Source organism: Chiloscyllium plagiosum, unplaced genomic scaffold (assembly GCF_037043375.1).
Source record: "Chiloscyllium plagiosum isolate Xiang-an unplaced genomic scaffold, Cpla_swu_hap1 HiC_scaffold_6, whole genome shotgun sequence".
Lineage (NCBI taxonomy): Eukaryota > Metazoa > Chordata > Chondrichthyes > Orectolobiformes > Hemiscylliidae > Chiloscyllium > Chiloscyllium plagiosum.
The window spans coordinates 124,152,675-124,164,593 of NW_028270144.1; the positions used below are offsets into that span (position 1 = coordinate 124,152,675).

Here is an 11,919-nt window from a genome sequence, read left to right on the forward strand (position 1 = left end):
AGCATTTATTACTGATCCCTATCTGGCCAGCATTTTTTCTGATCCCTAACTGCCCAGCGTTTACTACTGATCCCTAACTGACCAGCATTTTTTGCTGATCCCTAACTGACCAGCATTTATTGCTGCTCCCTAACTGTCCAGTGTTAATGCTGATCCCTAACTGCCCAGCATTTATTACTTATCTCTAACTTCCCAGCATATTTTCTGATCCCTAACTGACCAACATTTTTTCTGATCCTTAACTGTCTAGCAGTTATTACTGACCCCTAACTGCCCAGCGTTTATTTCTGATCCGGAACTGCCTAGCATTTATTGCTGATCCCTATCTGCCCAGCATTTTTTGCTGATCCCTAACTGCCCAGCATTTATTACTGATCCCTATCTGGCCAGCATTTTTCTGATCCCTAACTGTCCAGCATTTATTGCTGACCCCTAACTGTCCAGCATTTATTGCTGACCCCTAACTGCCCAGCATTTATTGCTGATCCCTTCCTAACCAGCAGTTTTTCTGATCCCTAACTGCCCAGCGTTTATTACTGATCCCTAACTGACCAGCATTTATTGCTGCTCCCTAACTGTCCAGTGTTAATGCTGATCCCTAACTGCCCAGCATTTATTACTTATCTCTAACTTCCCAGCATTTATTGCTGATCCCTATCTGACCAGCATTTTTTCTGATCCCTAACTGCGCAGCATTTATTACTGATCCCTAACTGCGCAGTATTTATTGCTGATCCCTAACTGCCCAGTATTTATTGCTGGTCCCTAACTGCCCAGCATTTAGTCCTGACCCCTAACTGCCCAGCATTTATTACTGATACCTAATTGCCCAGCGGTAATTACTGATCCCTAACTGCCCAGCATTTATTGCTGATGACTAACTGCCCAGCATTTATTGCTGACACCTAACTGCCCAGCGTTTATTACTGATCCCTAACTGCCCAGCCATTTATTGCTGATCCCTAACTGCCCAGCGTTTATTACTTATCCCTAACTGACCAGCAATTTTTCTGATCCCCAACTGGCCAGCATTTTTTCTGACCCTTAACTGCCCAGCGTTTATTACTGATCCCGAACTACCCAGCATTTATTGCCATTCCCTAACTGCCCAGCATTTATAGCTGATCCCTAACTGTCCAGTGTTATTGATGATCCCTAACTGCCCAGTATTTATTGCTGAACCCTAACTTCCCAGCATTTATTACTGATCCCTATCTACCCAGTATTTATTGCTGATCCCTAACTGCCCAGCATTTATTACTGATCCCTCACTGACCAGCATTTTTTCTGATCCCTAATTGACCAGCATTTTTTCTGATCCCTAACTGCCCCGTGTTAATTACTGACCCCTAACTGCCCAGCATTTATTACTGATCCCTAACTGCCCAGCGTTTATTACTTATCTCTGACTGACCAGCATATTTTCTGATCCCTAACTGACCAACATTTTTTCTGCCCCTTAACTGTCCAGCAGTTATTACTGACCCCTAACTGCCCAGCGTTTATTTCTGATCCGGAACTGCCTAGCATTTATTGCTGATGCCTATCTGCCCAGCATTTTTTGCTGATCCCTAACTGCCCAGCATTTATTACTGATCCCTAACTTCCCAGCATTTATTACTGACCCCTAACTGCCCAGCACTTATTACTGACCCCTAACTACCCAGCATTTATTACTGATCCCTAACTGCCCAGCATTTATTGCTGATCCCTCACTGACCAGCATTTTTTCTGATCCCTAACTACCCAGCGTGTATTACTGATCCTGTACTGCTCAGCATTTATTGCTGATCCCTAACTGCCCAGCATTTATTACTGATCCCTATCTGGCCAGCATTTTTTCTGATCCCTAACTGTCCAGCATTTATTGCTGACCCCTAACTGCCCAGCATTTATTGCTGATCCCTTACTAACCAGCAGTTTTTCTGATCCCTAACTGCCCAGCGTTTATTACTGATCCCTAACTGACCAGCATTTATTGCTGCTCCCTAACTGTCCAGTGTTAATGCTGATCCCTAACTGCCCAGCATTTATTACTTATCTCTAACTTCCCAGCATTTATTGCTGATCCCTATCTGACCAGCATTTTTTCTGATCCCTAACTGCGCAGCATTTATTACTGATCCCTAACTGCGCAGTATTTATTGCTGATCCCTAACTGCCCAGTATTTATTGCTGGTCCCTAACTGCCCAGCATTTAGTCCTGACCCCTAACTGCCCAGCATTTATTACTGATACCTAATTGCCCAGTGGTAATTACTGATCCCTAACTGCCCAGCATTTATTGCTGATCCCTAACTGCCCAGCATTTATTGCTGATCCCTAACTGCCCAGCGTTTATTACTTATCCCTAACTGACCAGCAATTTTTCTGATCCCCAACTGGCCAGCATTTTTTCTGACCCTTAACTGCCCAGCGTTTATTACTGATCACGAACTACCCAGCATTTATTGCCATTCCCTAACTGCCCAGCATTTATAGCTGATCCCTAACTGTCCAGTGTTATTGATGATCCCTAACTGCCCAGTATTTATTGCTGAACCCTAACTTCCCAGCATTTATTACTGATCCCTATCTACCCAGTATTTATTGCTGATCCCTAACTGCCCAGCGTTTATTACTGATCCCTCACTGACCAGCATTTTTTCTGATCCCTAATTGACCAGCATTTTTTCTGATCCCTAACTGCCCCGTGTTAATTACTGACCCCTAACTGCCCAGCATTTATTACTGGTCCCTAATTGCCCAGCGTTTATTACTGAACCCTAACTGCCCAGCGTTTATTACTGATCCCTGACTGCCCAGCATTTATTGCTGATCCCTAACTGTCCAGTGTTATTGCTGATCCCTAACTGCCCAGCGTTTATTACTTATCTCTACTGCCCAGCATTTTTTCTGATCCCTAACTGACCAGCATTTTTTCGACCCTTAACTGCCCAGCATTTATTACTGATCCCTCACTGACCAGCACTTTTTTCTGACCCTTAACTGCCCAGCATTTATTACTGACCCCTAACTGCCCAGCATTTATTACAGATACCTAATTGTCCTGCAGTTATTACTGATCCCTAACTGCCCAGCATTTTTTCTGATCCCTGACTGCCCAGCATTTATTACTGATCCCTAACTGCCCAGCATTTATTGCTGCTCCCTAACTGTCCAGTGTTAATGCTGATCCCTAACTGCCCAGGGTTTATTACTTATCTCTAACTTCCCAGCAATTTTCTGATCCCTAACTGACCAGCATTTTTTCTGACCCCTAACTGCCCAGCATTTATTGCTGATCCCTAACTGACCAGCACTTTTTCTGACCCCTAACTGTCCAGCATTTATTGCCGATCCCTAACTGACCAGCATTATTTCTGATACCTAACTTCCCAGCGTCTATTACTGATCCCGAACTACTGAGCATTTATTGCTGATCCCTAACTGCCCAGCATTTATTGCTGCTCCCTCACTGTCCAGTGTTATTGCTGATCCCTAACTGCCCAGCATTTATTACTGATCCCTAACTGCCCAGTATTTATTGCTGATCCCTAACTGCCCAGCATTTAATACTGATCCCTAACTGCCCAGCATTTTTTCTGATCCCTAACTGCCCAGCGTTTATTACTGATCCCTAAGTGCCCAGTATTTATTGCTGATCCCTAACTGCCCAGCGTTTATTACTGATCCCTAAGTGCCCAGTATTTATTGCTGATCCCTAACTGCCCAGCGTTTATTTCTGATCCCTAACTGACCAGCATTTTTTATGATCCCTAACTGCCCAGCATTTTTCTGACCCCTAACTGTCCAGCGTTTATTACTGATCCCTAACTGCCCAGCATTTCTTGCGTATCCCTATCTGCCCAGCATTTATTACTGATCCCTATCTGCCCAGCATTTATTACTGATCCCTATCTGCCCAGCGTTTATTACTGATCCCTAACTGCCCAGCATTTATTACTGATCCCTAACTGCCCAGCATTTATTACTGACCCTTAACTCACTAACATTCATTACTGATCCCTAACTGACCAGCATTTATTACTGACCTCTACCTGCCCAGTATTTATTACTGATCCCTAACTGACCAGCATTTATTGCTGATCCCTAACTGCCCAGCGTTTATTACTGACCCCTAACTGCCCAACATTTATTATTGACCCCTAACTGCCCAACATTTATTATTGACCCCTAACTGCCCAACATTTATTGATGATCCCTATTTCACCAACATTTATTACTGACCCCTAACTGCCCAGAGAGTAGTTAAAAGTCAATCACATTGCTATAGGTCTGGCAATGGTTTCATGGTCATCACTAGACTCTTAATTCCAGGTTTTAAAAAAATAAACTGAAATTCCAAAACTGCCAAGGCTGGCTGTGTACCCTGGTCCCCAAAACAGTGACAGTGATAATATCAGCAGGTCATCACCTCCTCTGACAGTCTTGTAGCGCAGTGATGAAACATTGTTAAAAGGAACCACAGTTTTATCTCCTGCAATGTTCAGGTTGATAATGCAAGAAACCAAACTTGGGTCAGGAACACCAATTTATTCAGCTTGAGATGACCTGATAGATTGAGCATAGAGATGCAGTCAGTTATCTTACTTAGAAGTTTTAGTTCTCTTAGAATTAAATCTTAAATCTCAGACCAGGCAGGGTCAGGGTTTGGTCATGGGAATGCAGCAAAGGTCAGAAATCTCCATAACCCCCTCTCAATGAAATGTGTGATAAAACCATAAGACCATAAGACGCAGGAGTGGAAGTAAGGCCATTCGGCCCATTGAGTCCACTCCGCCATTCAATCATGCCTGATGGGCATTTCAACACTACTTACCCGCACTCTTCCCGTAGCCCTTAATTCCTTGCGAGATCAAGAATTTATCAATCTCTGCCTTGAAGACATTTACGGGCCTCCACTGGGTTCCGTGGCAATGAATTCCACAGGCCCACCACTCTCTGACTGAAGAAGTGTCTCTTCATTTCCGTTTTAAATTGACCCCCTCTAATTCTAAGGCTGTGTCCACTGGTCCTAGTCTCCCCGCCTGACGGAAACAACTTCCCAGCATCCACCCTTTCTAGGCCATGCATTATCTTGTAAGTTTCTATTAGATCTCTCCCCAACCTTCTAAACTCTAATGAATCCAATCCCAGGATCCTCAACCGATCATCGTATGTTAGGCCTACCATTCCAGGGATCATCTTGTGATATAAGCATGAACGTACAAACATAGGAAACAGTAGTAAAAGGAAACTATTCAGTTCCTGGACCCTGTTCTAGCATTCAGTAAGATCATTGTTGATCTGTTAGCTTTTCAAATTCCTATTCCCACCCACCATACCATGATGACCAGAGGTCATTTCATGTGTTTTATGAAATACAGAGATGATTTGATCAGGGTATCCATAATAATGCAGAATAATTCTGATATAGCCTAGCTCAGCATGAAGTGGACCCAATGAGCAGATAGCTAGGTCCCCATTCATGAGGTTGACATTAAGCTTGATCCAGTAGCTTGTGGTTCTATAAGAATCCCAACACGTGTACTGACCAGCGAACATAGACTTTTGATAGATAGCCATACAGAACAATTGGCAGATGTCTCAACTTATAGAACGAGGAAAAGGAGCTTGTTTGATTGCTCCATTTCAGCAATAAATCTGAGCACAGGATGGAGTTTATTAAGCTGTGTAAAGAGATTCTTGATGGTTCTATGCCACCGGTACTTTGCCCAAATGTTCTATGACCAAACAAGAGTCTATCCTCACCTCACATCAGCACATACACTTTCCCATTCACCAATGGTCTGAATGAGTAATCTTAACAGACCTTTCCTGTCCTTGATCCATAGCCAGAGAATCTAGTGATTACAACGTGACTGTTGCCTCAGCTGAGACACGTTAGCTCCACAGACATTAGGAAATGAGCCTGGGACTTCAGACCTTGCACAATTCAGTGTCCCTCTTAACGTCCATCAAAAGAATTTAATTTGAAATGAAACATTTGTTCAATAGAACCTTTCAATACCTGAAGACTAGCCAATAGACAATTTTTAAAGTGTGATCACTGTAATGTAGGAAATGCAACAGATATACACACAGCAACTCCCACTAAAAACACTGTGATAAAGGATGAGATCTTGGTATTGTTTGGTTATGTTGGTTGAGGGATAATTATTTCCCAAGATAGTGGGGATAACTATCTTGCTGTTTTCTTCCTAAGTCATACCAATAACTCGTCCAAAAGATGTATTAACAACGATCAATACCAGTAACATTCCATCTCACTGACTGTTCTTCAGACAATGCAGCACTCCCTCAGCATGACAATGGAATGCCAGCCTCTATAAGGTGATTGAACCCTAGATTGGGACTTCAAACCCATAATTCTCAGCTTTGGCGGTTGAGAGGGCATCAGAAGGGGCAAAGTTTGAGACATGAGCAAAGCAGAGATGTGGGCACAACAGCGGTTACGACTGGCTTACTCTGGTGGATCCATACACCGGGTGGGAGTCCCATGTTTGGACCCAAGTACACAAGAGTCATAGAGTCATAGAGATATTGCAGCTGTCTAAATATCTTCCACAGAATTAATGGTCACGGTTTGCAACTGGATGAGATTGGAGAGGTCAGAAGGTTAAAAGCACAGCAGCTCTTTCCAGCGAAGGAGTAACTGAGGTAGTGTGATGCTGGTGCATGTGAATGTTTGCAATGTGTACGATGGAATTTTCTTTGGTTTGCATTGCATTTCCTTTCCTTCCTCTTTGAACAGTGATGTTTTGTGGTAGTGATGGGAGAGCTTTTGCTTAATTCTGGTTTCATTTCTCTTTCTGTCCCGTGCTATGTGAAGTGTATAAATTTATTTTATTCTTCGGTGGGATGTGGATGTCACTGGCTGGGCCAGCATTTACTGCATGTCTCTAGTTGCCCTTGATAAGGTGGTGGTGAGCTGCCTTCTTGGACCACTGTGGTCCATGTGCTGTGGGTTGACGCACAATGCCATAAGGGAGGGAATTCCAGGATTTTGACCCAGCAACATTGAAAGAATGGCAACATAATTCAAAGTCAGGATGGTGAGTGGCTTGGAGGGGAACTTTCACAGGGTGGTGGTCCCCTGCATTGCTGCCTTTGTCCTTCTAGATATAAATGGACCATGGGTTTGGAAGATGCTCTCTAAAGATCTTTGGTGAATTTCTGCAGTGCATCTTGGAGGTAGTACACAAGCTATTTACTGAGCACCGGTGGTGGAGGGAGTAGATGCTTGTGGATGTGGTGCCAATCAAGTGGGCTGCTTCATCCTGGATGGTGTCAAGTTTCTTGAGTGTTGTTGGAGCTGAATTCATCCAGACAAGTGGGGAGTATTCCATCACACTCCTGACGTGCTTTGTAGATCGTGGATAGGCTTTGAGAGTGAGGAGGTGAATTAGTCGCTGTAGTATTCCTAATCTCTGACCTGCTCTTGTAGCCAATGTGTTTATGTGGTGATTCCAGTTGAATTTCTGGTCAATAATAGCCCCCAGGATATTGATAGTGGGAGATTTGTATTTATATATAACACCCAAAAGTGGCATCTCTCTCAAAAGGGTTTTATTACCTTGTAACAACCAGCACCTCCATGAAAGTGCAGAGGGTTCAGAGGCATGGACTGATCGTAAAATGTCTGTGCAGCATTCCAAATGTTCTCAACCAAATGCACTGTTGTTCTGCTGACATACACCTCCCTAAGGCCTGTTGAATTTTTGACTTGCAAAACTTTTGGTGGTAGAATGACACAGCTCCTGAGAGACGTATCAAGGACATGAAAGGGAATAGTGTGCTGGAGTTTTAATTCTAATAAACCTTCTCAGCTTTTACTCTCCAAAGGAAGAAAGCTCACCTATTATTTTGCAGGATGTTTTACTCTGCTTATGAACAGGCTCCGATAGTGACATGCTGAAAAAGGTTTGGCTCATAGTATTACAGAGCTATACAACACAGAAACAGACCCTTCAGTCCAACTAGTTCATGCTGATCAGACACACCAATCTCACCTAGTCCCATTTGCCAGCACTTGACCCATATCCCTCTAAACCCTTCCTATTCATATACCCATCCAGATGTCTTGTAAATGTTGTAATTGTACCAGCCTCCACCACTTCCTCTGGCAGCTCATTCCATACACACACCACTCTCTGTGTGAAAACATTGCCCCTTCAGTCCCTTTTAAATCTTTCCCTTCTCACCTTAAACCTATACTTTCTAGTTTTGGACTCCCCTACCCTGGGGAAAAGACCTTGTCTATTTACCCTATCCACGCTCCTCATGATTTTATAAACCATCAACAAGGTCACCCCTCAGCCTCTGACACTCCGGGGAAAACAGCCCCAGCCTATTCAGCCTCTCCCTATAGCTCAAATCCTCCAATCCTGGTAACATCCTTGGAAACCTTTTCTGAACTCATTCAAGCTTCACAACATTTTTTCTACAGCAGGGAGTCCATATCGCTCCCTAAAAGTTATCCGCTGTCGAATTTCTGACAGCTCAGAGATAGGTGCAGATAGGTCACCTGCTGGACTGGCTCCTTACCTCCCCCACTTTTAAACCCACCAGCAGGAGGTGCTCAACCAAGCTCAATGACGTCATTATCACTGGCAAACATGTTCTGTGGCCAAAGTACTCTTTGTCAAACCCTCATCAACCTTCTCTGCTACCTCATTTAAAAGTGAGTTAAACCCATTTTTGTCCCTAAAGTCTTCACGTTTGCTTTCCTTTTCCTCAATGAATCCAAATTACAATCACTAGATTCCCAATGCTAGTGGCATCCTCAGTGCCCGAGTTAAACTGGGTTTACCTTTACACCTTTTTTTTAAACAAGGTGGCAATGTTTGGAATTTGGAATGGGAACATTTGCAATTCTGTGCCCTTGTGTCCATGGAGGACTGAAGGATTACAGCCACTGCCTCAGTAATTTCCAGTTATAATTCCCTCACGATCTTTGGATTCATCTCAACCTAGCCTGGTTAGGGGTAGGGACTGAAATTGCTGGACCAGATATACAACCCCCTCCACTCCTTTGCTGCCCTGAGCTGTGGTCCTGCTGATGTCTCAACTTTCAGTTCCGGCAGCCTTTCCAAAACCGCCTCCTCCTCACTGCATGAGCCATCTAAGGACAAGGAGGTCAGTGTGAGTTTGGAATGAATCATTTCAAAGGTGAGTAATAGGAATCTTGGGGGAAGTCTGGTGGGCTAATCATCCGATCTGCGCTTGGGCACCACCCCCCCCTCTTGTCCAGGAGATTACCCCACATGCCCGAAACGTCGATTCTCCTGTTCCTTGGATGCTGCCTGACCTGCTGCGCTTTTCCAGCAACACATTTTCACCACATGCAGTAAGGACAGGATATTACATTGAGAGAGGTTACTTGTATTACCATGAAGGACCTGCATGGTAGGGAGGGAGGGACTGAAAGGGCAAGTATTGAGACTGCTCTGCTTCCATAGGTGGCTGCTGGGGAAAGGTAAAGGTGATTGAGAAGTGAGCTGGGCTGTTGGGATGGTCCCAGCAACATGCTGAAAGGGAAAGGAATGGGCATGCCGAGTGGCAACATCATGATGGGAGGTAGTCGGAATACTGGAAGATGATCCATCGAACTGAGGAAGCTGGGTACACTGAGAGGGGAGAGAAGGGGTCAGGGCAGAAAGGCAGGGTATGGAATGGGTAGTCCCTTCAGAGTCCCAGTCAAAGGGATTGAGGGAAAAGCCAAAAGTACTGGTAGGTTAGAGTCGATAAAATGTGGAGCTGGAAAGGCACAGCAAGTCAGATAGTACTGGGGGAGCAGGAAGGTCAACTTTTTGGGTCAGGACTGCGAAGTTAGTTTGATCATTGCGGAGGTGCTTGCTAGTATTTATCCAGGAATGCCAGTCCTGTTTCTCTCTCCACAAACCTGCTGAGTATTCCCAGTATGTTCTGTTTTAATTCCGGTTTACGGTCTCGGTGAGGTATGGTGCCTTGGTTTCTGTAGTGTCTGCTTTCTCGGTTTCACTTCCTTCTCCCCTTTGATTCTTTCCACAGGGAAGACTGGCAAAAGACGGTGACAGAAGAAATTACGATGATGTTCAGGAAAGTAAACAGGAAGGCTGACAAACACAGGGCTTGAACAAGGAGAGCGAGGTGTTAAAGTGAGAGCACTGCCCAGTTGGAATCACCTTCGCTGTCAAAGCCAAGGGCTTTTTGAAGAAGCTCAGCTCAATCTCTTGGAAGCTCATCGCTATAATGAGATCGAAGCAGATCTCTTTAATTCTGTTCCACCCAGCACAGCAGCTCTTCTATTTAAAGGGCAGGGGGAGGAACAGAGGTCATGTATCTCTTAAATTGCTCCATGCCATTGGACAGTGGCAGGTTTAAAGAAGCTGCACTGCTACACAGGTTTCAAGTCTGGTTAGCAAATATACTCCACAGTAGTTCTGTTTCCAAACATTATACCTGTCCAGCTTTTAAGTTCCTTATCCTGAGACTTTCTAATTGCTATGTATCTGTGGACGGTGTACCCTTGTTTTGTCTGCTGAGGTGAAAAGAAAAAGAATGGGAAATGACCGACTGGCCAGTCCCAGTTCGGTCAAAGGTCCACCTATGTATCCTTCTACCATTTATGGACAGAATATGCTGGAGAAACAATGAAAGTCACTTGTAGAATGTGATCTGAGCAATGGGAAAGCCTTCACCTCCTCACCCCACACCTCACTCACCCATCAGCACCCTAAAGAACAACCCAAAGTAACTTTCACACAAGCTCCTGTTCAACAGTTTCCTCATTTCCCCTTCCCCCACCTCACCTTAGTTCCAAACTTCCAGCTCAGCACTGTCCCCATGACTTGTCCTACCTGCCTACCTCCTTTTCCACCTATCCACTCCACCCTCTCCTCCCTGACCTATCACCTTCATCCCCTCCCCCACTCACCTATTGTACTCTATGCTACTTTCTCCCCACCCGCACCCTCCTCTAGCTTATCTCTCCGCGCTTCAGGCTCTCTGCCTTTATTCCTGATGAAGGGCTTTTGCCCGAAACGTCGATTTCGCTGTTCCTTGGATGCTGCCTGAACTGCTGTGCTCTTCCAGCCCCACTAATCCAGATTCTGAACTGGAAGCTGAGTAAATAGCCAGTCTTACAGCAACGCCCTAGCTTTGGCTATGCCAGATTTACCATGGGTACGCTACACTGCACGTCAGCATGAGGCAGATTGTCCTGCTGTTTCAGGGGAGCAGTGGACCATGGGCACTTCAAGTCCATGACTCCCCCTCACACCCCTCTCTTTCCAAATTTGGGATTTACCCAACAAGGTGCATTGGAGTTGTGCAGTAAGACGGCGAGGTGGAATGAGGTGAGATGTTTCTTCCCCAAATGCGGAATAAGAGAGGGGCTGGCATTAGGGCAGGCTTGTTAACTCCTTTTAAAACTGGTATTGACACACCAGGCTCGGGGTGCGAGTGAGGAGAAAGAAGACTGGGAGAAGTCAGGGGACGGTAGGGGAGAGAAATGATGGTGTACGCTCCTTCCTAATTGACGAACGATATCGAATATAAGATTACCTGCTCAAGAATGGAGGAAAAATGGGGAAGATGGGTTACAAAAGGAAAATATATGTATATATTTTTAGCCAATAAAGTATCACTCAAGATGGGTGAGTTTAGAATACAATCTATGAGGTTATGTTCTTACTTCATGAAACACGTGCACATTTGGAGATTGCACTCTTTACATCTGAACTTAATGAATTAGAGAGAGGAAGCACAATAGACTGGGTGGTCCTTTGTACAGTTTACAGTAATATAGACTCTTTTGAACCTCTACATGTTTTGCTATCTATTTGGAAATACTAAAACATTTCTCCATTCTTTCTGAAGGAAGTATTGATGTTAGTTACTTAGTTTTTTGTATTCATTCACAGAATGAGGGCA

At 44.4% G+C, this 11,919-nt stretch overlaps 1 protein-coding gene across 2 annotated transcripts in view; it reads left to right on the forward strand.

Annotated features, from left to right (window-relative positions):
- Positions 1–11,659, forward strand: part of gucy2f (guanylate cyclase 2F, retinal) — a 240,884-nt gene extending 229,225 nt beyond the window's left edge. For both annotated transcript variants that reach the window (XM_043692449.2, XM_043692450.2), the window contains one exon: positions 10,036–11,659. In XM_043692449.2, coding sequence (XP_043548384.2) covers positions 10,036–10,120 — 85 coding nt within the window. In that variant the 3' untranslated portion in view covers positions 10,121–11,659. The remainder of the gene's footprint in view (positions 1–10,035) is intronic.
- The last annotated feature ends 260 nt before the right edge of the window (positions 11,660–11,919 follow it).